This window comes from Lygodium microphyllum, chromosome 18 (genome assembly GCF_053477565.2).
Source record: "Lygodium microphyllum isolate KBCC chromosome 18, Lygodium_microphyllum_v1.1.10, whole genome shotgun sequence".
NCBI lineage: Eukaryota > Viridiplantae > Streptophyta > Polypodiopsida > Schizaeales > Lygodiaceae > Lygodium > Lygodium microphyllum.
This window is the reverse complement of record NC_141152.1, coordinates 137,322,035-137,349,350: the sequence shown is the minus strand read 5'-3', so window position 1 is coordinate 137,349,350 and position 27,316 is coordinate 137,322,035. Positions and strand designations below refer to the sequence as shown.

At 43.9% G+C, this 27,316-nt stretch overlaps 1 protein-coding gene across 2 annotated transcripts in view; it reads left to right on the top strand.

Moving 5' to 3' along the window:
- The window catches only part of MEE32 (dehydroquinate dehydratase, putative / shikimate dehydrogenase), a 44,161-nt gene extending 18,964 nt beyond the window's left edge, over window positions 1-25,197 (top strand). For both annotated transcript variants that reach the window (XM_087699301.1, XM_087699302.1), the window contains exons 4-10: window positions 22,334-22,680; window positions 22,825-22,888; window positions 23,056-23,164; window positions 23,459-23,599; window positions 23,712-23,860; window positions 24,308-24,470; window positions 24,561-25,197. In XM_087699301.1, coding sequence (XP_087555427.1) covers window positions 22,334-22,680; window positions 22,825-22,888; window positions 23,056-23,164; window positions 23,459-23,599; window positions 23,712-23,860; window positions 24,308-24,470; window positions 24,561-24,604 — 1,017 coding nt within the window. In that variant the 3' untranslated portion in view covers window positions 24,605-25,197. The remainder of the gene's footprint in view (window positions 1-22,333; window positions 22,681-22,824; window positions 22,889-23,055; window positions 23,165-23,458; window positions 23,600-23,711; window positions 23,861-24,307; window positions 24,471-24,560) is intronic.
- The last annotated feature ends 2,119 nt before the right edge of the window (window positions 25,198-27,316 follow it).

Below are 27,316 nucleotides of genomic sequence, written 5' to 3'. Positions count from 1 at the left end.
AATTAGCAAGGGTGAAAATGTTAGCCTGCTCTTATTCAGTCTGTCTGTCATCTCCTGGTTGTGAGCTCCTGTCAGAGTCTGACATGAGACAGAGGAGCTCTGTCAGTGTGTTTTTAGGCTGCTTTAGTCAGCATTCAGCCTTGGGCATTTTACAGCCCAATCTGGGCTGTTTCTGGGCTGACTGCCCATTATTTTGGGCAGTCGGACCAGTTCTGGTCAGTCGGACCAGATCTGGCCAGTGGCCAGATCTGGCCAGGTCGGCCAGTTTGCTGGCTGGGGGGCTATTTATAGCAGCCCCCCCAGTCAGTCCAGTATTCATGCTCTGCAGGTACAGCACTGCTCCCTCCGTCTCTGTCTCCGGCATTGGTGCTGCCTCTGCTTCCAGTCTGTCCTGGTTCCCTCACTGACGCTCCGGGCTGCGTGCAGGGACTGTTCTGTCCATTCCAGTGTATTCAGCATTCATCTCAGTCAGTGCAGACTTTCTTCCTTCATTCTCTGCTTCCTCTCTCCTCTCCTCTGTGTTCGTGTTCTTCTTTCGCTGCGCACTCTCACATGGTATCATCGCCTGATTGAGAGCACGGAGGACGAGAGAAATACCTTACTGCTGCTGCCCACAGTTCCACAACAGCCAGGCGATTCCTTCAGGCGGCTGCCCACAGGTCCATCCCAGCCAGGCGACTGCATCAGAAGGCTGTACAGCCTGCGTTTGCTGTACACAGGGGCTGCCACGTCATCCAGTGACGCAGCAACCCTGCGTTTGCTGCCAGGCGACCTCTTCTGCTGCAGGGCGACCTTCCTACAGCCTGCGTTTTGCTGTTTTGCAGGTCGCTTCTACCCCGGCTGCTCCTATCCTGCAGGCGACCTCTGTCTGGGCTTGTTCCCGGTGCTGGTGGTCTCGATTCTGGTGTTCGACATCAGATCTATTTGCGTTTTGCAGATCCAGGTGTTTGTAGGCACTCTCTGCCTGCGTCTTGGTGGTTGGTGACCACATTGCTGGTCCTATTTCGTCAGCGGCACAACTTTCTTTGGTATTTTGCAGATTGGAAGATGTCTTACCAGTTTTCAGGCTTTGAAGACTCAGAGGATGAGCTTCTTTCTCATCATTCCTCTGAGCGGAGGCGGGACTATCGTGAAGTTCGACATCGGGAAGACCCTCCTCGCACTCGTCCCTCTTCAGTCCATGCATCTCAGAGGGTTCCATCTACTGCGAAGGTTTCTTCAGTGAAGACTACATCAACTGTGCGGATGCCTTCCTTGATTCCCTCTATACAGGTGCCGATTCTCCCTTCCTTTCCGAAGGAAGATAAGTTGGATGGTTCCAACTACTCCCTATGGTCATGCAAGGTGGCTTGCATCCTTGATACCTTTGATCTATGGGAGCTTGTTTCTTCGCCCATCGACCGACCCCCCGTGGATTCGTCCAATGGCACCTCTATGGACCGTGCAGCCTTATGGGATAGGCTCAACTCTCGAGCCCGTTCCTTTCTTTTTATGAGTCTCCATGATTCTGTTCTTGTACATGTTCACAGGTTAAAGACCGCGGCGGAAGTATGGACAAAGCTTGCATCTTTGTATCAGCACAAGACATTTGCCCACAAGATTTCCCTGGAGAAGAAGTTGCGGATGCTCAGTCTTGATGGTTCTTCTTCCATGAAGGAGCACATCACGAAGATGGAGGATATGCGAGGCGAGCTAGCCTCTCTTGGTCGTCTGATATCGTCTGAGGATATGGCGATGATTCTGTTGACTCAGCTGCCATCACCCCGTTATGATGTCTTCTACACCAGCGTCATCACTATGAGAACCCGTGAGACTCTCCTATGGGAGGAGCTTTTCCCGCTTGTCTTGGAGCATGACGAGCGACTCAAAGAGGTGGGAGCCAGTGGCTCCACCAAGGCATTTACGGCTACCACAGGTGGTGGCAAGAAGAAGAAACAAAAGAAGGAGAAGTCCAAGGACAAGAAGGAGGAAGATAAGAAGGATGCGAAGGAGAAGAAGCCCAAGTGTCCCCATTGTGGGAAGGGCACTCATCCCGAGAAGAAGTGTTGGCAGAAGTATCCCCATTTGAAGCCTAAGGAGAAGGACTAGAAGGCGGCCCCAGCCACAACAGAATCTGCGTTTGTGCATCTCTTTGTTGAGGAAGACACTGCCCTAGCTTCTACCACACAGGAGAAGCCTTGGCTCGTCAACAGTGGAGCATCTTCACATATGACCTTCCGTCAGGATTGGCTTCAGGATCTTCGTTCCAGAGGGGGTACAGTCACCATTGGTGACAATTCTACAGTTCCTGTTCATGGAGTGGGGACTTTACCTATGTTTTCTGACAGGCGGTCTTCCTCCGCCAAAGTTCTCTATGTGCCTGATTTGGGTTTTAACCTATTATCTGTGCATGGTCTTACTCAGTTAGGTACCCGAGTCATTTTTACTCAGGATGCAGTCACAGTGGAGGATGCTTCTACAGGTGATGCTCTTTGGACAGGTACACAGGAGGGTGGGCTTTATACGCTCACAGCCTTGGCTGCGCGGACTTCCCATGAGCTTGGGCTGCTCTGGCATGCTCGGTATGGTCATTTGAACCTCGATTCTCTCCGTCGGGCTTCTAGGAGGAAGATGGTGGAGGGACTTCCTGATTTCCCTCCTTTTCACACTTTGTGCCCTAGCTGCTTGAGGGGCAAGCAGCACCGGCAGCCTCACCCGCAGGTTGCTTCTAGGAGGGCTACTTCTCCGCTTGAGTTGGTTCATACCGACCTTTGCGGACCTATGGGCACGGCCTCCCTTGGGAAGGCCAAGTATTTGATGCTGATTGTGGACGACTTTAGTCGTTATGTGTGGCCTTATTTCTTGGAGTATAAGAGCGAGGCGTACTCCCGTTTCTGTGAGTGGCAGGTGTTTGTGGAGACCCAAACAACTTCCAAGGTTCGTGGTGTTCGAGCTGATCACGGTGGAGAGTTCACTTCTCACCTTTTCTCTCAGTTTTGCAGGGATCATGGTATTCGGGTGGAGTATTCCCATCCGAACACACCATCAGAGAATGGTGTGGTGGAGCGTGCGAATCGGACCATGATTGAGATGGCCCGATCTATGCTGGAGCATAGGAGTCTTCCTCATTTCCTTTGGGGTGAGGCGGTGGCTACAGGGGTGCATATACGCAACCGCTCTCCGACTTCGGCGTTACAGGACATGACTCCATATGAGGCTTTCTTTGGAAAGAAGCCTTCCGTGTCCCACTTTCGCATCTTTGGGTGCGATGCTTTTGTCCATGTGGACAAGAAGAAGAGGAAGACGAAGTTCGACTCTAAGTCGAGAAAGCTTATCTTCGTTGGTTATAGTACGACCACGAAGGGATATCGGCTCTACGACCCGACGACTCGGCAGGTTGAGGTGAGCAGGGATGTGATCTTTGATGAGGCTTCGGCCTCTGAGGATCCGATTGATGGTTCTATTACAGATGTTTCTTCATCATCGACGGACCCCCCCCCCCCCCCCACCTTCTCTCCCTTCACTTCCTTCCAGGATCACCCTTAGCACCCCCCCTATACCTCCTCCTTCGGCTTCCCTTTCCCCTTTGGTGGATGTGCCTTTGTCTTCTACGAGCTCTTCTACAGCCACTTCGGGATCTTCTCGGGATATACAGCCTTCTTCAGATGCGGAGGATTTACCTTCACTCGGTGAGGGGGAGTCCCTCTCCGATTTGGGTGCTTTACAGGTTCCGGAGACCCCCCAGTCTCCCTCACAGAAGGAGTCTCTCAGGATTCCTTTATGGTATCGCCGGCTCATGCAGGATTCAGGTGTTACTCACTTTCCTGCTTCTTCTTCAGGTCCACGTCGATCAGCACGTTTACAGGCCCAGCGGGACAGTTCACTATGTGTGAACTATGCTCTTATGTCACAGATTCTTCAGGATTCCGAGCCTTCCACTGTGGAGGAGGCTCTTGCACAGGATATTTGGAGACGGGCTATGCAGGCCGAGCTCGACTCCATCGAGCGAAACCATACGTGGGAGCTTGTACCGCGTCTCGCGAAACGGAAGGTGATTGGTGTGAAATGGGTCTTTAAGACCAAATATCTTGCAGATGGCTCCTTGGACAAGCATAAAGCTAGGCTTGTTGCCAAGGGTTTTGCCCAGCGTGCAGGGTTGGATTACTTTGAGACTTTTGCTCCTACAGCTAGGATGTCCACCATCCGAGTGCTTTTGGCTCTTGCTGCTCATCACCGTTGGCCTGTCTATCAGATGGACGTCAAGTCTGCTTTTCTGAATGGTGTTCTTGAGGAGGAGATTTATGTTTCACAGCCTCCTGGTTTTCTTGTGCAGGGGAAGGAGGATCATGTCTACAGGCTGCGGAAGGCTCTTTATGGCCTAAAGCAGGCTCCTCGTGCTTGGTACCAGCGGATTGACCGCTTCTTTGTACAGAGTGGTTTTGCGCGCTCCGCTTATGATCCCAACCTCTATTTACGGGTTGTGGATTCTCTTTCGGTGTTCCTCATCTTGTATGTGGATGATCTTATCATTACAGGGAGCGACACTCAGCAGGTGGAGCATACACGGTCCATTCTTCAGCAGGAGTTTGACATGACGGATCTAGGGATCCTTCACTTCTTTCTAGGTCTGGAGATCTATCAGATGGCACAGGGCATTTTTATCTCGCAGCACAGGTATATCTCCGAGCTTCTTTCGGAGTTTGATATGGCTGATTGTCGGCCTATCTCATGCCCTATGGACCCTGAGTCTAAGCTTTTGACAGCTGGAGTTCCTCTTACCGATCCCACCCGTTACAGGTGCCTTGTCGGCTCTCTTATCTGGCTGCTTCACACTCGGCCGGATATCTCCTTTGTGGTGGCTTTATTGTCTTCCTTTATGCTGACTCCTACCTAGGATCACTGGCAGGCGGCCTTGCGGGTTCTTCGCTATTTGCACGGGACTCGATCCTTTGGGATCATGTATGGAGATGGGATTACCCTTTCTGGATGGAGTGACTCTGATTGGGCAGGTGATGTGGATTCGCGACGATCCACTATAGGTTATGCTTTCACCCTTGGATCTGGTGCTGTCTCTTGGAGCAGCAAGAAGCAGCCTACTGTGGCACTTTCTTCTACAGAGGCTGAGTATCGGGCCCTATGTTCGACCGCTATGGAGGCCGTTTGGCTCCGTCGCTTACTCGTGGAGATTGGCTTTTCCCAGACCGGACCTACGGAGTTGTGCGTGGATAACTAGAGTGCTCTTGCTCTGGCCAAGAACCCGGTGTTTCATGCTCGTACGAAGCACATTGAGGTTCAGTATCACTATGTTCGAGAGCGGATCGTGGATTCGGAGCTGGTGGTGGTCTATTGTCCTACGGCGGCCAATGCAGCTGATCTCTTTACGAAGCCGTTGCCTCAGGCTTCTTTGCTTCATCACATGCGGTTCTTGGGTCTTCAGACTCTCCCAGGAGTTGAGAGGGGGTGTTAGCCTGCTCTTATTCAGTCTCAGTCTGTCATCTCCTGGTTGTGAGCTCCTGTCAGAGTCTGATAGGAGACAGAGGAGCTCTGTCAGTGTGTTTTTAGGCTGCTTTAGTCAGCATTCAGCCTTGGGCATTTTACAGCCCAATCTGGGCTGTTTCTGGGCTGACTGCCCATTATTTTGGGCAGTCGGACCAGTTCTGGTCAGTCGGACCAGATCTGGCCATAGTCGGCCAGATCTGGCCAGGTCGGCCAGTTTAGCTGGTTGGCCAGTTTGCTGGCTGGGGGGCTATTTATAGCAGCCCCCCCAGTCAGTCCAGTATTCATGCTCTGCAGGTACAGCACTGCTCCCTCCGTCTCCGTCTCCGGCATTGGTGCTGCCTCTGCTTCTAGTTTGTCCTGGTTCCCTCACTGACGCTCCGGGCTGCGTGCAGGGACTGTTCTGTCCATTCCAGTGTATTCAGCATTCATCTCAGTCAGTGCAGACTTTCTTCCTTCATTCTCTGCTTCCTCTCTCCTCTCCTCTGTGTTCGTGTTCTTCTTTCGTTGCGCAGTCTCACAGAAAACAGTCCTGAAATCAGCAAGAAAACACAGCAGGAGCACCGATCTTGAAATCTGATACCACGTCCAAAGTGGAGCAGCAATGGAAGCGCAAATATATGATGTAATGGAAGCGCAATGGAAACTCATCTCTCATGTCCTCCAATTTGTTGATGTGGTCCTTTATGGAAGGAGAATTTCCAACACTGATTATTTGAAGCTTCTTCTCAAGAGATATGTCGTGGGTAAACACTTTCCAATGGTACAAAGATACCAGCTTCTTCCACACCTCCGCGGCAGTCTTCAATTTGTGAATATGCACTAGGAGAGAATCTTGTAAGCTCATTAAAAGGAAGGATCTAGCTTGTGAGTTGAGCCGATCCCATAGGGTGGCATGGTCCATCGTTGATCCCACTTTGGATCCTCCACGGGATGGGGTATGAGATGGGAAGCAAACTCCCAAAGAGGAGTGCCATGGGTCCTCCAAGTCAAAAGATTGGTGTAGAATACATCGAACTTTGGAGATGGCAACTGAGTCAAAAGAATCATGGCCATATCCTTATAAGATATAATCCGTCTAAGAGATGCAAGCTTCTCTCTCATGTCCTCCAATTTGTTGATGTGGTCCTTTATGGAAGGAGAATCGTCAACATTGATCATCCGAAGCTTCTTCTCAAGAGATATGTGGTGGGCAAACACTTTCCGATGGTACAAAGATACCAGCTTCTTTCACACCTCTTCGGCAGTCTTCAAGTTGTGAATATGCACTAGAACAGAATCTTGTAAGCTCATTAAAAGAAAGGATCTAGCTTGTGAGTTGAGCCAACCCCATAGGGTGGCATGGTCCATTGTTGATCCCACTTTGGATCCTCCACAGGATGGGGTACAAGATGGGAAACAAACTCCCAAAGGTCAAAGGTGTCGAGAATGCACTCCACCGTACATGACCACAATGAATAGGTGGAACCATCCAAGTGGTCCTCTTTGGGCAAAGAAGTAGGAGGCATCTTAAGAATAGGGTGACGGTTGTGAGAATCATGGCGATAATCTCGTCGCCGTTCGATGAATGATGAGAACCCTCATCCTCTGAATCATCAAAACCTGCAAACTTGTGCTAAGACATCTTTTGTGACCTGCAAAATACCTAGAAAAGCTACGTTTGCTATAAACAGCCCTTTGAATAGTGGAAATCAGCTATAGGTTTGTGATGGAATTGATGTAGATGGTTCGCTTGAAGAAGAGAAGCAGTCGCCTACAGGAAAAAACATGTGTTTGCAGCAAAACACAAATGTGGAAGGCTGCGTTTTCAGCCTCGAAGGGTTACCTCAGCTTCGGTCCACTTTGTGTCCTCTTGTTTGGTGATGATACCATGTGAGAGTGTGCAACGAAAGAGAACTATGAACACAGAGAGAATGGAAGAGAGAGAGAGCAAGAGAAGAAAGAGAAATCTGCACTGACTATAGACGAATGCTGAATATAATAGAGTGGACTGATCAGTCCTTGCACAAGCCAGAGGCATTAGTGAGGCCACGAAATTAGATTGAGAATGATGGCAGCAGCACCGGAGACGGAGGAGTACGCTAGAGATGGAGTGTGCACCACAACCTGCAGAAAAGGATAAGTCTGTCCCAACCCCCAGCCAGCTATCAAACAACAGCTGGCGATAGCCAACCAACTGTAGCAAAAAATGCAGTCGGCAGCAGCAAATGTTGTACGGAGTAGCTGTTGACGTGGCAAAAATGCGAGGGTACTGGTGGGACAATGTTTGGCAGATGGAGATAGGCTGGGAAATCTAGAAAATGCCCAAGAAAAGGACACTCCCTGTGCACAGGTAGAAGAAATGTATGTAAATGCACACTAAATTGTTAGAGCTCTGATGTCTCGGTAGGACTCTAATAGGAGTTTACAACTAGGAGATGACAGACCGACAAACCCTAAAATAGATAGGATCACACCTTTTGGTTGACGAAAAGCACAACAAAGATGCTGACATAGCATTGGCAACATTTTGCAGCAAGAAGCAACTGCCCGAGTGACTATGAAGAAATGCTCTAAACGTAGAAAACACAAAATCAATCATATGACAAAGCATAGATTGATATCCAGATGTTGTCACCAGCCCTTGATGAACCTTTTGCTGCTGTTGCCTGATCTCCTATGGCCTCTAGCTGTTGTTGCCTATAGCACATGGCTGAATTCTGATAAGAAATCTGATCTGCAGCACTCTCCCTCTCTCTCTCTCTCTCTCTTTGTCGCTCTCTCTCTCTCTCACAAGCTAGAAACTGATCTGAATGCCCTCCAACAGCCCAAAAAAATGTTTTCTTAGTTTGCACGGGTATTTTTGCCAAACAGCAACCTTCTAAACCCAATTTTCAGCATGATCCAGCCATTTAATGTTCAAAATTAAATAAGTTTGAAAAATAATTTCAGCCCGTCTAACCTTGCCAAAAATTAAGAAAGGAAAGAGAAAGGAGTTGGAGTCATCTTTAGCCTTTGATAGATGAGGCCTCTTCGTTTCCATTGACCTTTAGTGGCCTCCCGTTGGATTGGCTCTATATCTGGAGAGGGGGTCTTGCTCCTTGGCTGGCTTTCTTTATTGACAGATTTCCTCAGCATTGGCACCTTTCTTACCGCCCTTGGACTGCATCTCCTTTGGCCTTTCACCACATTTTGGATTTGAGAGGGGGTCTTAGCAGTCGTGTGTATGTGGTCATCTTCTGCTTGCAAGCCTCGGTCTAAGTCAGATGAGGACATTAGGAGCTTTGACATTGTATTTGAACTTTGGATGGAGAGCACATTACTGCATTTCTTTTTGGGCACTTTTGGCTATCGTGGGTGCTTTCATTTTGGGCTTGGCCACTTTATTACTAGTTGTGGCCCTAGTTTGCCTATATATAGGTGGCATATTCTTCCACTCTCATTATCCATCATTAATCTTTGTGTTATGGGAGATTTGACCTCACTTTTAGGCCTTTTAAGCTCTTTGGGATTCTAGGGAATATTCCATAATGACAAATGAGGATGAGGGTACCGTTACGAAACTTTTGAGGTTACTTTTTGGTCGGGAGGCCATAAGTTGAGCATATAAACTCCAAATTTGTACGAGGTTGGTGCGTTAGAATCCTCTCATTAAGACCTTTCCAATGATATGTTACATGATATAGTTTTGAGGTATGATGGATATAGTTATTCGTGGGCCTTCTCCTTTTAATAAAATGATGATATGGCAATTCTTACAAGGCCCCAAAGTGAGTCCAAATCTTCCCTATGGGTGATCAGCTAGCCCTTCGCGTTCTCTCATCCCCTTGCTACTGTTTGGTACGTGTCCACATTGATGTGTAGAGCTGCGTGTTGGGGTTGAGTGTTGAAGCCTTGTACCTTCAGCCATTGTTGTCACATTGTTCCCCTTTTTGCTTTCTTACTCCTCTTTAGTGTTAAGCTTTTAGATCAAGATGGATGTATCTCTGAGAAAAGTTGGCAAGGAGGGTTAAGAAGGCCGGGTAGGGGGAAGAGCATTGTGAAGTGTTGTCTACACATCACCTTCATGGTTTTGATGGAGGATGGCTTGTGGGATAGGCGCCTTGTGTTCCCGAAGTACATGGATCCAAGCGATAGGGGTACTAGAATGAGAGAAGAAAAGAGAGGCTACCTTCTTGGAGACGCTAAATGCCTTGGCTTGCAAGTAGTGGGCCTTGAGCAAGAACCTAAGGGCATTGAGCTTGGGATTGTGGGCGTCGATGAGGTTGCTTAGTTGATACTTTTTGTTGAGAATTGGATTGAAGATGTCCTCAATGGCCGTAGTGGGGAGTGTTGTCGGGTCGGCTTCACCATGGCTGGGTAAGCATAGCTTCTGCACTCTTGATGAATCTAACTCGCAATAGTCGATTTAACTCCTCTTTAACCTGTTTGGCCATGTGAGGATTCAACCTGTAGTGCTGCATCCGGATTGGGACAATATCCGGTTTTAGAGGAATCTAGTGCTGATAGAAGCGAGGATCCAATCCTTTCATCATTGAGTATTTTTGGGCAAAAACATCTTTAAACTTAGTCAATAAATTGATGAGTTGTTGATAGAAGTCTGGTTGCAGTTGGGCATTGATCTTGATTGGTTGGTCTTTTTCAACCAAGATATACTATGTCCAATTCATATTTCTTTACGCTTGTGACCTTGTTGGGAATAAAGAGTTACTGTGCCTTTTACGATGTTTGGGTGTGCACTCACCCTTATACATGTACTCTATATATATGATCAAAAACCTAAAGTGGTACTTGGAGATTGTACCCACATAGAGTCTTGTGCTCTCTCTCTCTCTCTCACTCGCTCTCTAGTCTGCACTCACTCTCTCTCACTGTGCAAACCACATCACGTGCCTCGATCCTCGCGCACTCCGCTTACAAACTGGTATCAGAGCTACGACAAAGGAGTGCATGCTTCCTGAGGCAAGCAATAGTCGATAGGTCAGACTTGACTAGATAGATCAAGCGTGAACTGCGACAGTCAGAGAGTCGGGCGTTAGTAGAGGCGACGGCTTGGAAAGTCAGCCGCGAGCTGCAACAGGTCAGATGAGAAGGCGACGGCTTGGCAAGCATGCGACGGGCTGGACAGGTCAGGCGTGACTAGGCAGGCGCAGATCACGTGATAGGAGCCATGCGATAGGAGGTAGGCCAATGCCGTCACGGCGCCATGATTTGGCAGCCTTTTTTCATCATTTTTAAAAAATTAATTTCTGCAATCTGTTCCCCTTCCAACTGACAAGCCTTCGCATGCGTAAACACAATGTGAAATTTTGAACAGAAAATTTGGGGTTTTTCTCGGATTTGGGGATTTTGATGCAGAATAGGACAATTTGATTCAGAAATTGCAAATTTTGATGCACATTTACCTGGGAAATTCAGGGCTTTTCACATTTTAGTGAAATTTTGTCAATTTCACTGAAATTTGTGCACACCGGACCCAAGAAAATTGGGGCTTTTGCAGAATTTCATCAAATTGTGCAAGAAATGCATGGTATATGCACTTGGGTATATGTATTGATGTGATTTGGGCGGATTTGCCTTTGAAAATTTGGGTCTTTTGATCGCAATCGTCAAATTTGTGCCCGAGAATGCATTTGGAGCAGAAATTGCGGCAGAATTTTGAGGATTTCACATGCAATTGGTGCATTGGCCTATAAATCTGGCTGTAATTGATTGTGGAGTGCAGTAGTAGACATTCTCTAATTCTGGAAATCAATTTGTAGATCTGAAATTTCTGCAATTTCTTGATTTTCATTACTGGTTGGTACTTGCAACGTACCGTGGTCATTTGTGTGACATTTGGGCTTGCATTTGCTGATGTTTGAGTCAATTTAGTGGTGCAAATCATGGTTGGAAACAGTGACAGCAACAACCTTTTTTGCACTTCAAGAAGCTTGAGGGTGCACACAATTTTGCAATATGGCAAAAACAGTGCTACAAGGTCTTGGTGCAGAAGAAACAGGTGAAGCCCATCAAAGCAAAGGGAATAAGATCAGCAGGTATGGAACAAGAAGAGGGGGATGATTTGGATGAGCTTGCATACTCTACCATAGAGCTCTCAATGTCATATAACTTGCTCTTTAACATTGAGAAGCTGAATTGTGCATATGAAATGTGGCAAAGACTTGAGGAATTGTATGCTCAGAAAAGTGTAGCTAGCAAGGTTAATTGGTTGAAAAAGTTGGACCTTCGCATGAAGGAAGGTACAACCATGCCTGTACATTTGAATGAGTTTAACTCGATTTTCAGTCAGTTGATTGCTTTGGATTTCCACATTGATAATGAGTTTAAGGCTACTTTCTTGCTATGTACTTTACTTGAAAGTTGGGATATGTTCAGGACAACTTTGAGTAACTCAAATGCTCAGCTGTTATATTCTGATGTGGAGAGTTCTTTGTTGATGGAAGAACTCAATAGACAAAATAATTCAGCAAACAAGTCTTCTAATGCATTGCACACTAGAGGCAGATTTCAGTAAAAGGGCAGTTTTGAAAATAGAGCATACAGTAAGTCTCATGGTAAAAATGTAGAGTGTCATCATTGTGGCAGGAAAGGGCACTACAAATGGGACTGTTTTCAATTGAAGAAAGAGAAAGGCAAAAGCAAAAACATTGAAGACAACAAGGCTAAGAAAAAGGGTAGCAACCTGCAAAGAAAAGTAGTGTGAAGATAGATGAGGTAAATGTAGTCACTCATGAGAATGACAGTGAGACGGTGTTGTACTCCTTGCTTCTTCTTTGGCGGCACATGCACTAATTGCAGATTCTAATGATGACATTTACACTTGGATACTTGATTTAGGTGTGTCTTTTCATGTCACACTACACCATGTGTGGTTTTTTGACTACAATAGTGGTGCTCATGGTGTTGTCCACTTGGGGGATAACTATGTATGTCAAATTGCAGTTATTGGCAGTGTGAAATTGGAATTTCAACATGGCTCCATGTTTGTTTTGCATAACGTGAGACATGTACCTTAGCTCAAGAAGAGCTTGACAAGCACAGGGCAGCTGGAAGATGAAGGCTAGCATATCACCTTTGGGGATAGCAAATGGAAAATTTGTAAGGGCTCTCGCATTGTTACCAAGGGCTCTAAAAGTGATATTTTGTATCCTTTGTATGTATCTAGTGTGTGTCACCGTATAGTTGCCATTAACCGAGGAGTCAAATGTTTCTTTGTGGCATAGCTAGTTGGGACACATGAGTCAAACTGGAATGAAAGTGCTTTATCGTTTGGGTTATTTGCCGTATTTGAGGTATGTTGATTTTGAACAATGTGATCATTGTATTTATGGTAAGCATGCTCAAATGTCACATAAAAAATCTCTCTAAAATCTTCACCCTTAGAGTTGGTACATTCAGATGTATGTCAGATGATAGGGTTATCTCTAGGGGGAAAGAAGTATTTCATTACTTTTATTGATGATGCCACAAGCAAATTATGGGTTTATCCAATCCGTTGTAAAGACGAGGCCTTGGATAAATGTAAAAAATTCTTGGCACTTGCTGAAAATTAGACCAACAAGATATTAAAGTGTCTTCGCTTTGATAATGGTGGAGAATATGTGTCCAAAGCCTTTCAAAACTTTTGTGATAGCAAAGGGATTAAAAGGGAGCTCACCATCCCTCACAATCTACCCCAAAATGGTGGTGCAAAGTGTATGAATAGGACCATTCAAGATAGGGTCCGTACAATGCTATCACATGTTGCTTTACCTCATGGATTTTGGACAGAGACTGTTATGACAGCCATACACTTGATTAATCGGTCACCAAACAGGACTTGGGGGGGGGTGGGGGAGTCCCTCAAGAAGCGTGGTTGGGCAAGCCAGCTTCATATGCTCACTTGAGAGTGTTTGGTTGCGAGGCATTTGTGCACATTCGTAAGGAAGAACATAGCAAACTTGAGCCAAAGTCTTGCAAATGTATTTTCCTAGGATATGGTGATGAGAGTGAAATGGGGTATAGGTTATGGGATCCTGAAAAAAGGAAAATTGTACGCAACAACGATGTTATCTTCCTGGAAGGTTGCATGCACAAATAGCCTGAAAAGATTGAGGAAGTCAGAAGGATTGTATTTTGGGAAGATGCACTGATAGCACAACAAATAATGCCCATTGGACATCAGCAAATACTTGCTGTAAATGGCCATGAAAATGCAGAAAATGATGTTGAAAATGATAAGCAAGATATTGTTCATGATGTACCACAACTTCAGCAAGAACAAATGCCTTTGGAACAACTAGAACCGGCTGTAAAACATGCTAAACCTGTAGAACAACAAGCTGTTAATGCAGATCTGCAAGATGAACAGCCAACAAATTTGATCATTGAGTCTGTAGGTTGACCGGAATGCAAAGACAGCCAGATAGGTTTGTTCCTAGTGTCAATTATGTGGCTGATTATGTCATGTTGACAAATTGTTGTGAGCCGTCATGCTTCAAGGAAGCAATGGATAGAAAAGACAGTAAGAAATGGCATAAGGCTATGCTGTCAGAGATGGAATCTCTCATAAAAAATGGCACTTGGGTTTTGGTGCATTTGCTTAAAGGGTAGAAATTGCTACTATGCAAATGGATTTACAAAATGAAAGTCACTTTTGGTTCTTTTCCAAGGTACAAAGCACGATTGGCTGCTAAAGGATACAAGCAAAAACATGGAATTGATTTTGATGAAATTTTTTCTCATGTAGTTAAAATGACTACTTTACGAATCATTTTGGGCTTGGTTGCATCTGAAGATATGGAGATCATATAGATGGATGTAAAAACATCTTTCTTACATAGTGAACTGCATGAGGAGATCTATATGCAGCAGCCTGAGGGTTTTGTTGCAAAGGGGAAAAAACACATGGTATGTAAACTCAACAAGAGTTTGTATGGGTTGAAACAGGCACCACGAGAATGATATCATACATTTGATACATTTATGCATCTCAAGGATTCCATAGATCTCAAGTTGATCATTGCTTATACACCAAGAAGGCAACACATGGCGGCCTTAGTCTCTTGGTTTTGTATGTGGATGAATGCTGATTGCAAGCAGAGATGTTCATGCTTTGGACTCCTTGAAATAAAGCCTACAGAGAAGCTTTGATATTCCCGCCAAAAGGCATGAATGTAACTTTCCAAGATTCCCCCCGCTCCAATCTTTACGTGGGAAAGGCTTTTGCCTCTCATAGTTCCCCTATATAAGGCTCTTATTGTAAAACATTGTAACATAGCAAGTTTGACAGCAAGCAATACCAAGTCTTCTTTTCATCTTATATTCGCCTTGACGTTTGTCTCCATACCTGCACTGTTATTTTTCAGCACTATATCTGAGATTTCACTGTGTGTTCTCATCTATTCTTTGCGTCTTTTGCTGTGTACTCTGTGAGTTGGTATCAGAGTAGAGTTTTCATTCATCTACTTGAGTGAAGTGAGGTGGCCAGTGACATTACGAGGCTTAGCTTATCTTTAGGCATTGAGGCTTTGGGTTGCCGTGTTGCCGTTTCGAGCACTTCCGTCCTCTTACGTCTAGTAAATTCCTCATGGCTTTCAAACAAGTTGGGAATGCTTTCTCCTCTGTATTCAAGCATCTCTCAAAAAGGTACAAATCACTGGGAAACTCTACTATTATTGTTGATGAAGCTCAACCAAGTTCTAAATGGATCTTGCCAAAGATTGGTGAATCTCAAATCTATGGAGAAAATGGAATATTCAAGTTCAAGGCTTCTATCATGTTTATAGAAGATCAAAGTATTTTAACTGTCAGAGATTCTCTGTCAGAAGATCAGCATGTAAATTTATTATCCCTTGTCTACCCAAAAATACAAAAACGACAAAATAGAAAGGAATATCCTTACATACACCTTGGATATATTGCTATGGGTATCATCCCACTGTCTAGAAAAGGCTTAAATGCATTCTGTATGGCAGCAGTCTTAGACACACGTCATTTAAATCTGCATGATATGATAGTTGGAGTTGTAGTATCACCATTATCAAATGGCCTCATCTTTTTTGAACTAAGACCAAATTATGTTATAGTAGTAGATGATCCTTATCTTCCAGAACTCCTTATGTTACATATTAGAACCATAGGCTTGTAAATGAAAGCGTCATCTGCACACCTTGCAATACAGTATAGAATGGTTTTCCGTTGTATGTCTTTAGCCATCCCCAGGGTTATAGAAGGAGTAAACTCTTCTAATGACAAAGGCCAAACCATCATCATGAAATTTGATGAGGTTACATAAAGGTTTTTATCCGAGTGTGTAAATTGGTCTGAGATAGAGTTGCCCACTGAATGGCAACTGGATATTAGTTCTATCAGAAAGAAGGAATTACTTCCTTCAAAAATTATAAAGGTTCAGAATATAAAAGGAAAAACATTATTGCTTTCACAAAAACAAGTGATCACAAATTCCCCATCAGAACAATTATCTTCAAAAGTAGTGATGCAACCATAGCTGAGGGTTTCTCCCTCTCAAAGGGCAAACACTCTAAACTTTTATACTTAGCAGTGCTCACATGATCAAGTTATCCATGGAATTTGCCAACTCTGTAAGAAGCTCATTAAAAAGGCCATATCTTTTGTAATTAATACTCTTCAGGATTTTGAGTATGAAGAAAATCATTACAAGGTAGCACCTTATTTGCGACCCCAGGATAATAACTCTTGGACAATAGAAATACAAGCGGTAAATTGTACACATCTTGCACTAACAGGACTCATTGAGAAAATAAAATCCTTACATTAGATCACAGATCAATTACTTGTCCTTTGTCAGCAAATACAAAAAAATACAATTACAAAACCAGCCACAACCACTGTCTCTACAACAATAGTGCCAACACCAAGCAATGTAACAAACTGGTCCACATTCTCCAACAAACGGCTACATAAAGGTTGGACATCACATTTCTCTTCTCCATTAACTGGTACATTGAATATGCATATTTCTCTCAAAGGTGAAGAGAAAGAAATCATACCCACATGAGAAGGTATCTCTAAGTCTACTCAAGGCCCTACTACACCCATACTTCTTGAAAATGATCTATTATGCTATGAAAATCTGCAGGACATAGATTACCCAGAAGCTATCTTACAACAGATTCAAGATATTTATTGTCAACCTACAGGTTCATGGTTACATACATATCAGGAAACACAAGAATCATCACTGTTTCAAAAACCGATCCAGCCAGGATCAACATCGCTTGATTTATCAGAGTATCTGGAATTTATGTTTTCAGATTGGTCAGAATCTTATTACAAATTGGCTTTTGATGACATTGATCTTGACCTAGAAAAGTTAGTAGATTAAGAGAAGAAAACAAAGTTCTTGACCAGATGCCCTTGTGTATTGACCCAGAAAAACAAGACAATGAAGATTTTACATGCTATGTTCATAACAGGATCAACTCTAGATATTTGGGTGAAAGTATAAAACAAACTCTACCAAATTTACCACCTGTCGAAACACTTGCATGGTATTAGAGGGATCATGCATATTTTGAGAAACGAATGGCTCATGCCATCACATCTTCAAATGAAGATGATGAGAGTGTAATAGAAGAAGAATTTATACCTATCAATCCTCACAGGTCCAAATCCCTTACTAGCATTCTTAGAGCCCAAATGAATACTCACCAACATTAGCATTTTGTTACTCCCACTGTTCCATTGAATGCTACTACTTCCAGTTCAGCATCCGAAACTTCTCACAATGAGTTTTACAAGAAAATTAGAGTCCTTGAGAAAGTTGGCTCATTCCCTATTTGGTCTATTGATGGGAAAACACTAGAGAAATAAAATTATTGATCTATATGATGTACGCTTATGCAGGATATAAGAGTTGACAAGCTGCAAACAAGCAGGATTGATATCTTGAATGCAATCACCCATGGTTTTGTGGGCGGCATCAAGCATTGGTGGACATCTACACATCCACAGGTAAAATTGGCTATTGTACAAAACCCAGACCTTGTACAAATATTTTTTGAATTATTACTGGGTGAGTTAGTAGGAAACAAGCTTGACGATGTCTTTGAAGCTCGAGAAACTTTCTTCAAGTCAGCGCTTTGTGACCCCTGCATGTACAAGGAATACTTGATCTACATGAGAGACCTACTATATGAGGGTTTGGGAGCACATGACAATACTATGAAAGAACACTTAGTCTGTTCATTTTCGGAGCCAATTTCATTTTACTGCAAACAAAGAATGAAAGCAGAAAACAGAGATTTCACAGACAGTGTGGGACAAATCATCCAGACAATTGAACAAACAGTGAAAGAGGTTTGTCACCATAAAAAAATGACCCAATTGAACCAAAAGTTTACTCAATCAATTTGCAAGCAAGCTTACAAGTTTACTATGGATTTTGGATGTGAAAAATGCAATTGTGATAATCCATCCAAATACAGTCATCATCACCATCGGCATCACCACTCCTCCAAGTATCACAGGAACTACTCCCTTTCTAAATTATTTTTCAACAAATAGGACTACACTGGCCACAGACACTTAAAACATTCGAGAAAGTCGTATAGACACTCAAAAGGCAAATCACAATACAAATTGTAGGAGGTTGGTGCGTTAGAATCCTCTCATTAAAACCTTTCTAATGATATGTTAGATGATATAGTTTTGAGGTACAATGGGGCATAGTTATCCGTGGACCTTCTTCTTTTAATAGGACGACGACTTTGCAATTCTTATAAGGCTCGAAAGTGAGTCCAAATCTCCCCTACTAGTTGTCAACTCCAAATTTGTAAGAGGTTGGTGCGTTAGAATCCTCTCATTAAGACCTTTCCAATGATATGTTACATGATATAGTTTTGAGGTACAATGGGCATAGTTATCTGTGGGCCTTCTCCTTTTAATAAGACGATGACATGGCAATTCTTACAAGGCCCAAAAGTGATCTCCTCTACTAGTGATCAGCTAGCCCTCCTTGTTCTCTCATCCCCTTGCTACTATTTGGTGTCTACCCACATTGATGTGTAGAGCTGCGTGTTGGGGTTGAGTGTTGAAGCCTTGTACCTTCAGCCATTGCCGTCACATTGTTTCTTCTTTGACCTATGTTCTCTCTTTGTCTTCTTCTCTTTATGTTCATTTCCTCTCCGTTGCACACTCTCATAGTGACATATTCCCTTTTTGCTTTCTTACTCCTTTTTAGTGTTAAGCTTTTAGATCAAGGCTGAGGTATCTCTGAGTACTCTGATACCATGTAAAGAAATGCTTGAATAGAGATAGAGAAATCAAAGTGTACGACAAAAACACAATGAAAGCAGTAGGACTCAAGATGAAGAGACGTCTAAATGAAGAATGATACCATGGGTCTCAAACCTTGTGTCTTGAGTGAACTCAGAATGAGATGAGATGGAAAAGGAGGTAATAGTCACCAATGAAAGCTCTAAGAGTGTGTTGTACCTTGAACACATCCTGAAATGCTATAGGCAGTCTTTGACAATCAGCTGATTGAAAATATAGAGAAGTGTGGATGATGTCAATTGAATCTACTTGAAGCCAGCAACAAGGTGGCCTGTTGGGTAGCAAAATGTTGTTAGCAGTCATTTGTGACTTGCACTCTCATCTCTTGCCTATGAGCCTTTGTCTAAGTTAGTCAAGGACATTAGGAGCTATGACATTCTATATGTCCGTCATGTTATGCATTTTGATGGACGAGGGAACTTTGTTTGGAGCATGCATTTCTTTTTCAGTCGGTTTTAGGTGTGCTCACACTGGTAGAGAATAGCTTCCAGCTCTCTGCATTTCTTTTTCAGTGGGGCTGGAGAGTCTATTCACACTAGACAGGAGGCAAATGCATTAGTATGCAACAACTGGCATTTTTATTTGGTGCGTGCTGATTTTTATTAGGTCGGCCAGCATTTTTGGCTTTCTTTGATGAGGTTGGCCAGTTTTTTGCTGAGCACTATATTGCTTACCTTCCCCACTTGGTTGGCCATTTTGCCTTTCAGGTCTTCAGCACTGCCATTTGGGACACTCCTCTGTCTTCCAGCACTGCCATTTGTCATCAGCGGGATCTGGTGCCCTCATTCACTCCTTGGGTTGCATGCAAGGATTGATCAATCCATATTGTGTTCAGCTTTCTTTTTGAGTTCAGTGCAGATTTATCACTTGCATTCTCTTCTTTCATTGCAGTCTTTCTTTTCTCTTCTCTCTCCTTGTTCATGTTCTTCTTCTGTTGCGCACTCTCACAAATGCAGTGTACAACAGACTGAAAATGGACTCCTGGGTGCAAAATGCAGGGCTGGCAGTGATAACGACAACTAGTGATGCTGTCCTGAAGGCTGGGCAGCTGCTGGATGCTGAAAACGCAGGTAGATCTGATGGAAAACAGCAGCTGGAGTGCTCCGGCAGGTAGGCGGCAGCTGGAAACTCTCAATGCAGCCTGTAGATGATGATGACCAGCTCTAGGGAGTGCCAAACCAGGCAAGTGACAATTGCAAACAGGATACCCAGCTGTAGGAAGGCTGGTAACAGCAAGGGCAGCACACTGCACTCTGCAAGTCTCCATGAACTGTAGTATCCGCCACAAAGAGTGTAGGCAGCAGTGGGTATAAGGAGGGTTGATGGGCATTGGCTGAATAATGACGATGGGAGAAGGGATTCCCTCACTAGGCTCCTATTTATAGAGGATTGAGAGTGCATTTGACCTACTGCTGAAAATAAGCCATTGAATTTAATTAATTCAGCATCAATGTGCTTTCGGGGCTGGTATAAAGAGATTGTTTATTGAAACCCTAATTCTAGAGGTTGTAAGTGTTGCACATAGCAGCCTCTGGAACCCCAAAGCACTGCCTTTGGTCATGTGAGGAGGCGCAGCTCGTGTGGAGAGGAGCATGTTGCATCCTTCGTCGTACAACACCCAGCCTTGGACGTATCTCATGGGGAGCTTTCTGCTGGCAGGCAGTCAGCTAGGGCCGTCACCTTCTGTATGAGGCCGGGATGCAGGACACGATATTCATCATTGAGGCAGGGTCGTGCGCAGTGGTCGGTTTGGAGGCTCTACCCATTCACCAGGTACTGGAGCCCACAGCAGACGGCTTTGAGGTATGGGAGATCATCGGGAGTCTTACTGGATGGCATACCTGGAAGGCGCGGTGTCAGGAGACTTTCTGCGGAGAGAGACTTTCAGCACAGGCGACCCTAGCAGAGCTTTGGACCTCCATCATCTACTCCTTCCGTGGCCGTTGGGATCAGGTGCAGGGCGAGTCTAGGGTTTGTCAGGAGCTCTGTGGTCACTTCATGCATACCTGGGGCGGCCAGGACCTGTTTTTCGTGATGCAGGCAGGCAGCCCCAGATGGTGATATCCCCCCCCCCCCCCTCCACGGCTTCTTGCCCCCATTCCCCCCCAGACCACCGTGAGAGGCTTGTATTCATGATGTATTTGTGTTTCTGCATCAGCTCCAGCTAGTCTGTTGAGCGTGAGCACTCCATTGTAATCAGTTTCTTTGAGTAATATAATCAGCCACATTTTATTTGCAAAAAAAAAAAAAAGGGGTTCAACAGTTCCCAACACCTAACATAATTGCGTTTGCTGCTGGTCAGGCCGCCCTAGCTGATGTCATCATCAATGACAATATTGTTGGCCACTTTTGCTACTGATCTGTTACTGCTCAGCATCACGGAGTTCTCGTACAGTTGCATTTTCTTCTCCAGCGGTTACATTTACTGCCAATCACTCCTCCAGGCCAGTTACAGATGCAAAGCATTTTCCTCATCTCTTGGTGCATGGCACCTTTTGGCATCCGAGCTTTGATGGTGTGCTTCTTTGGAATCTTCTAGAGACAGTCTTCATTGACTCCCTCTGCTCATCCCGCTTCTTGAGAGACAGTTGTTTGAGTTATGCTTCGCTCTTCAGACATACATTGTATCATTCAGTTCATTGAGCCACTCCTTCACCCTACACTTTGTGTTTTGGAGTCTCTCTGTAAGTTCAGTTGTTAGTTATGTTCATACACATTTTGTGTTTTCTGTGCAAACCCTAGAGTGCTCCCTTACACAATGAACCTATTAACTTGAGGTTAGAGAGATCTCAGCATCATACCATTATGGTTAGAAACATATTATTTTTTCTTGTGGTTGAGCAAATACAATAATGGTTGACAAGCGAGACCTTCCACAACCTAGGACTCCTAGGAGTGTCATAGAGGGTCCTCATGTAATGCACCCTCTGACCACAATGAACCTATTAACTTGAAGCTAGAAAGTTCTCTAACATCATACCATGTTCCACCTACCCATCCTAGAGAGCAGGACATCCTCACTATCCTCCCAAGCATCCTAAATACGTGAGCCCAACTTCCAAGCCACATTGCAGTGTATCTTATTCCATTGTATTACATTTTGCCTCTTAGTTTTCTAGTTTCTGCTTCATTGTAATAGGGGATAGCAATTCTTGCCCTCATCCCCATTCCTTTTCCCGTCCCTGTCCCCGTCCCCGTCCCATGTTACTGTCTTCTATCTTTCTGTTTCCATGATGGGACACCCCATGGCATTATTGTAACTGCCTTCCATAGTCTGGCCCACCAGGCATCTTGTGGGGTCAATATAACTTTCTCTCTCCCCATGATATCTTGGTTTGATTTTAACAGGTAGTTAACAAGCATTGATTTTTGAGCAAGTAGGAAACTAAAAACTGTACAAAGGCATACATACTGTTAGTTAAACAACAGGAGTCAGGAAGTGAAGGTCTGAACTTTTGACATGCTGTACATGGTGCCATAGTGCAATGCCGTAGTATCATGTTAGCTTGCTACTTACCACATGATTCAATTAGCATTCATTGCAATTCTAAATATGGTAGGTTTATGCCACATGCAGGTTCCAACGATTGCGCTGGTGATGGGCCAAAGTGGCTTGATAAGCCGGTTGTTAAGTCCAAAGTTTGGTGGTTTTTTAACATTTGGATCACTTGCATCAGGCAAAGAGTCAGCTCCTGGTCAGCCAACGTTGCTAGATCTAAGGAATGTCTATGGATTGGGACGAGTTAGTAGAGACACCAAAATCTATGGTATCATTAGTAAACCTGTTGGTCACAGCAAAGGACCGATAGTACATAATGCTGCTTTCCGAGAAATTGGCTATGATGGCATCTATGTGCCATTTCTTGTTGATGATCTGGTGGAATTTTTGAAAGTATACCATGCTTCAGATTTTGCTGGGTTCAGGTGAGATTTCCTATCATGCTTTTTTTGTCAAGTGACCATGAGAACCTGAATTTCTACCAGACATACATTTTCATTTCGATCTAAAACTAGCCGCCAGAAAGAGATGGATTTGCTAATGTTTTCATAAAAATTCTTGAATTTCAGTGTGTCAATTCCCCACAAGGAAGCTGCTTTGGAATGTTGTGATGAAGTTGAACCACTTGCCAAGGTTGCTGACTTTCTGTCTTTTTACTTGCAGTACTAATATGCTGTATCAATATTAACTTGACAACCTCTTTATATTGCAATTTCTTTTATTTGTTTTTGATAGTTTATCCAGCTATTGATTCCTTAAGCAAGCATGTGTTTGATTGCCACTGATTACATCCATTCCAGGCAATTGGTGCTGTAAATACAATTGTTAGGAGGAAAACTGATGGTAAACTAGTTGGATACAACACTGATTGTGAGGGTGCAATCACAGCCATAGAAGATGGTCTAAGAGGTATATATTGAGAACCTGGTGCTTGGATAGTTGAATGTTGAAATCAGTGTAGTATATGTTTTTGAGAGCACGTATTCGAGGTGGTTGTAGCTTCATTTGGAATGCAAGTGACTAAGAGAGTGGTGTACCAGCTTCTGTTGTGCTATCATTTTTGTTAGAGTCGAGAAAACCTTTAAAATCAATATAGACATATAACAAAATAGTTAAAATCCAGTAACTGCTAACCATGAAGCTACACCCTTTTTTATTGAGCATTAAAACACTTATCAGACAGCTGTTCTTGTGGCTTAACAGGAATAAAACTGGACGAGGATGGAAAGTCACCTTTGTGTGGAAGACATTTTGTTGTGATTGGGGCTGGAGGAGCTGGAAAAGCACTTGCTTTTGGGGCAAAGCAAAGGGGTGCAAAAGTGTTCATTGCAAATAGAAGTTTTGGTAAATAGCTCCTGATTATCATTGACTGTTTCATCATTATAGATCTCTCGGCTTATAAAATGCTCTCTGCTGCCTTTGTTGTACTCCTCTTCATTTTCTTGTTGCTATGCAGAGAGAGCGAAGACACTTGCTGATGCAGTGGGCGGAGAAGCATTGCCATTACAACAATTGAATGAATTCCAGCCTGTAACAGGAATGGTCCTGGCCAATACCACCTCAGTCGGCATGCACCCCAATGTTACAGATACCCCTATTTCAAAGGTTTGAATAATTTAGCTGTAAGGTACTGCCTCTAAGTGAGGGGGTACATATGATGTGCATATCTAAAAAAGTGCGAGTTGTATCAGAACAAGAGAGTGTGACTGGATGCATATAATGCCTTCAACAACTCCATTAAAACAAGCCTTAAAAATTTTCAAGTGCGAGATTGTTCTGATGCTTGTCTCCTGTGACCTGGATCGTTTCCTTGGTCTTTCAGTAACAATCTGGCTGACTGCATTTCGAACACCTTGCTGTTCCTGATCTTTAGAGCTATTTTCCTTCTCTGGCAGATGTGCTAGTTGAATCCTCTCCTACCCCTTGAAACACCCGGTCATAATCTGTGGTCCTCTATGTCTAATAGTTTATCAACAGAGACGATGTGAATAAAAGCTTGTGAAGTGTGTTGAGCATTTCTGTACTAAAGAATGCATGGTATTTCATTTGCAGGAGGTTTTAAGATCATATAGCCTAGTGTTTGATGCTGTCTACACACCGAGAATCACGAGGCTGTTGAAAGAGGCAGAGGAAGCAGGTGCTGCCACAGTCAGTGGCATTGAAATGTTCATACGACAAGCCATGCAGCAGTTCCAAATGTTTACCGAGCAAAGGGGTAAGCATTCGTACTATCAAAGCATTTGCAAATGTAGTGCGATGGTGCTGGGTCGTCTCTCAATCTAACATAGGAGCTTTTGCGTCGCAGTTCCAAGTCAACTGATGAGGGAAATTTTGATGAAGAACATGTAAGGAGTTGGATTTGTGGCAATAAGGTTTCCTGATTCACCTCCAAAGTTGTGTAGTTGCATATTGCACTGCAGGCAACACAAAGCAAATAGGCTTTATTTGTTCCAACTTTTTCGTTGCAATCATTCTTACAATGGTTGGGTGCCTGCGCATAATCCGATTCATTCCAACTCGGCTTCCTGAGGTTCAAAAACTGCTTGTAATTTTCATGGTTTTGAGGATTGTGTATCATCATCGAATTAATTGTAAGACTAGCTTAATGAGTGGATTTATGGCTGTGTGAAGTTAGTTCCGTCAGTTTTAGTGCATTTGAGATCAATGGATGCATTTCCTACCTAGTGTGCGACATCATAAGCTCACAGATTTAAACTGTGTGCCTCAAATGTATTGAAATGAAAAATAAGCACTTTGGCCGGCCAAATGCAAAAAATTAAACGCTATGGCTTGCCTTTGGCTGGCCAAAAGTAGATTTGAAGGATGTGCATGGCTGGCCTACTATTCCTTGGTCGCTCTTAAGTAGGGACATGTGAAGGACCTTTGAAAATGTTACTCAAATGGATTTACATGCATATATAAATAAAATTGCATTTAACTTATTATGAGCATTTGATTGAGACATACGAGTAATCACTACACATTGGAATCTTGACAAACGTAAGACTTTGAAGGTGAATGTTAAATCATTGCATTGCATCACATAAAACTAGAATATTGTGAGGCATAAAGGGAAGTATAAGAAGCCATCACATTGAGAAGGAGAACTAACATAGGGGAGACTAACTATTCTTAATGATATAGGCACCTTGGTTGTATGTCATGGGCACACCCCCAAGTAGTGCACTTCATTTTCCTTTTTAGGTACATTTCTATAGGGGAATCCCAACTTACCATGCCATGCACCATACTTGCTTCCTTATTGGGTTAAAGCTCACCTTGGACGGTCTACTATGATGCAACATGGGTACCTTGTGCATGAGATCTGCTTGCAAAGACTACCAACCACAACATGGCATGTACACCTCATTATGGTTCCATGGTTGTAAGGATCACAATACAAGACTCCCTCTCAAAGCACATTTCCAACTCTCACATGTGAGCATTGATAATGGATGTAAGGTTGTGGATGTCACACTTAGCACATTGTTATGTGGGTCGGTGATGGGGCTTTGGTGAGATTGGTCGTGGAGAAGATATAAGAGAGGGGGACTTAATAACGGAAAAATACTAGCTACACTGGCTGGTATATAAGGTGAGAGAGACTTAATTTTCATCATCAGATAATTAATACAAGTCTTCTTTCTCCTTTACCTTTCTCTCCAAGCTTCCATGTCTTCTCTCCCTCTCTCTCTTATTGTCTTTCTCTCCATTTCTAGTCTTTCTCTCTCCTTGTACTTGTCTTTCTCTCTTCTGCTTTTCTTATTCTTCTATGCGGTCTTCTCTCTCCTTTCTCTCCCAGTTCCTCTCCTTGACAATTGGCATCAGAGCTTAGGTTCTTGGTCTCAATTAGTCCTTCATTTTACCTAGTTACAACTTTCTAGTCACATGGAATTTTGAGTCATAGGTACACAGGTACAGGGAGCAGTAGGGGAGTTTCCAAAGATTTCTGGATCACAAGGATTGCAGGCAGGAGCATTAATGGTGGCTTGGATCAAGTTTGGAGGAAGGAAGATCGACTTTGGCAGCTCATGGGTTATTTTTGGTCCATTTTGAAGGTAAACTCTTAGTAACTATGGTCACAGGAGTTAGAAGAAAATCTAGTTAGGGTTACTTTTCAGGGAGACTCTTCTCTCTCTCTCTTTCTCAAGCTTCTTGCAAGCTTCCATGGAGATAATAAGCCCTAAACCTTGCTTTCCCACTTCCATGGAGTTTATCTTCCTTTCCAGGGGTTCCTCAAGCCCTTGAGCTACAGGGCAAGTGGTGGAAGTGTTGTGTGGCACCTCCTCTCTCCTCCAGGCAACCCTTCGCATTTTCAACGCAAAATGCGGGCTGATTCTAGGCCAGAATTATAGCACCACCGGCTTCCTCTCCTTCTTGCTCTCATTCTCAGCTTCTTGCAGGTCCTTTGGGCAAGATTGAAGCCTTCTTTCTCATCTTCTTGGATTTCTCTTTCACCTTAGTAACTCTGATCATGTGTAGTCCATGGCAGCCATGAAAGCTTGGCATCAAGCTCAACAATCTTGAAGATTTTGGTCTCTTCTTGGTCGTGGGGGTTCACTCTTCAAGCCTAGCTCAAGATTTGGCCATCAAGAAGCACATGAAGAAGTTTAGAAGCAAGATTTGAAGACATGCATTTATGGGCAACCTTGGCTATGAAAGTAGAGCTTCAATTTCATCAAGAGCTCTTCATGGGAAGGTCCTGAGCCATCCTATCTCTAAGCTACAGCCACATTGGAGCTCATTCTCAAGATTTGAAGGCTTCTTGGAAGTAAGAAGGCATTATGGAGTGCTCCTTTGAAAGGAATCCTTCTCTTGATCAGTCTATGCAAGCAATGCCTTTTCCCCATTGAAGAATCCTTCTTTCCCAAGTTGAATTCATCTCTTCTTGACAGAGCACAACCATTTTGGAGCTATGGAGCATGCATGATCAAATTGGAGCTCTCATGAAGGACTGAAGTGGCATTAGTGGTTGCAATCTTCATCAAACAACACAAGGTAACCGATTCTTAGCTCTCATTCTCTCCCATTAAGCCTCTTGTTGAATCCTATCCACTTGTT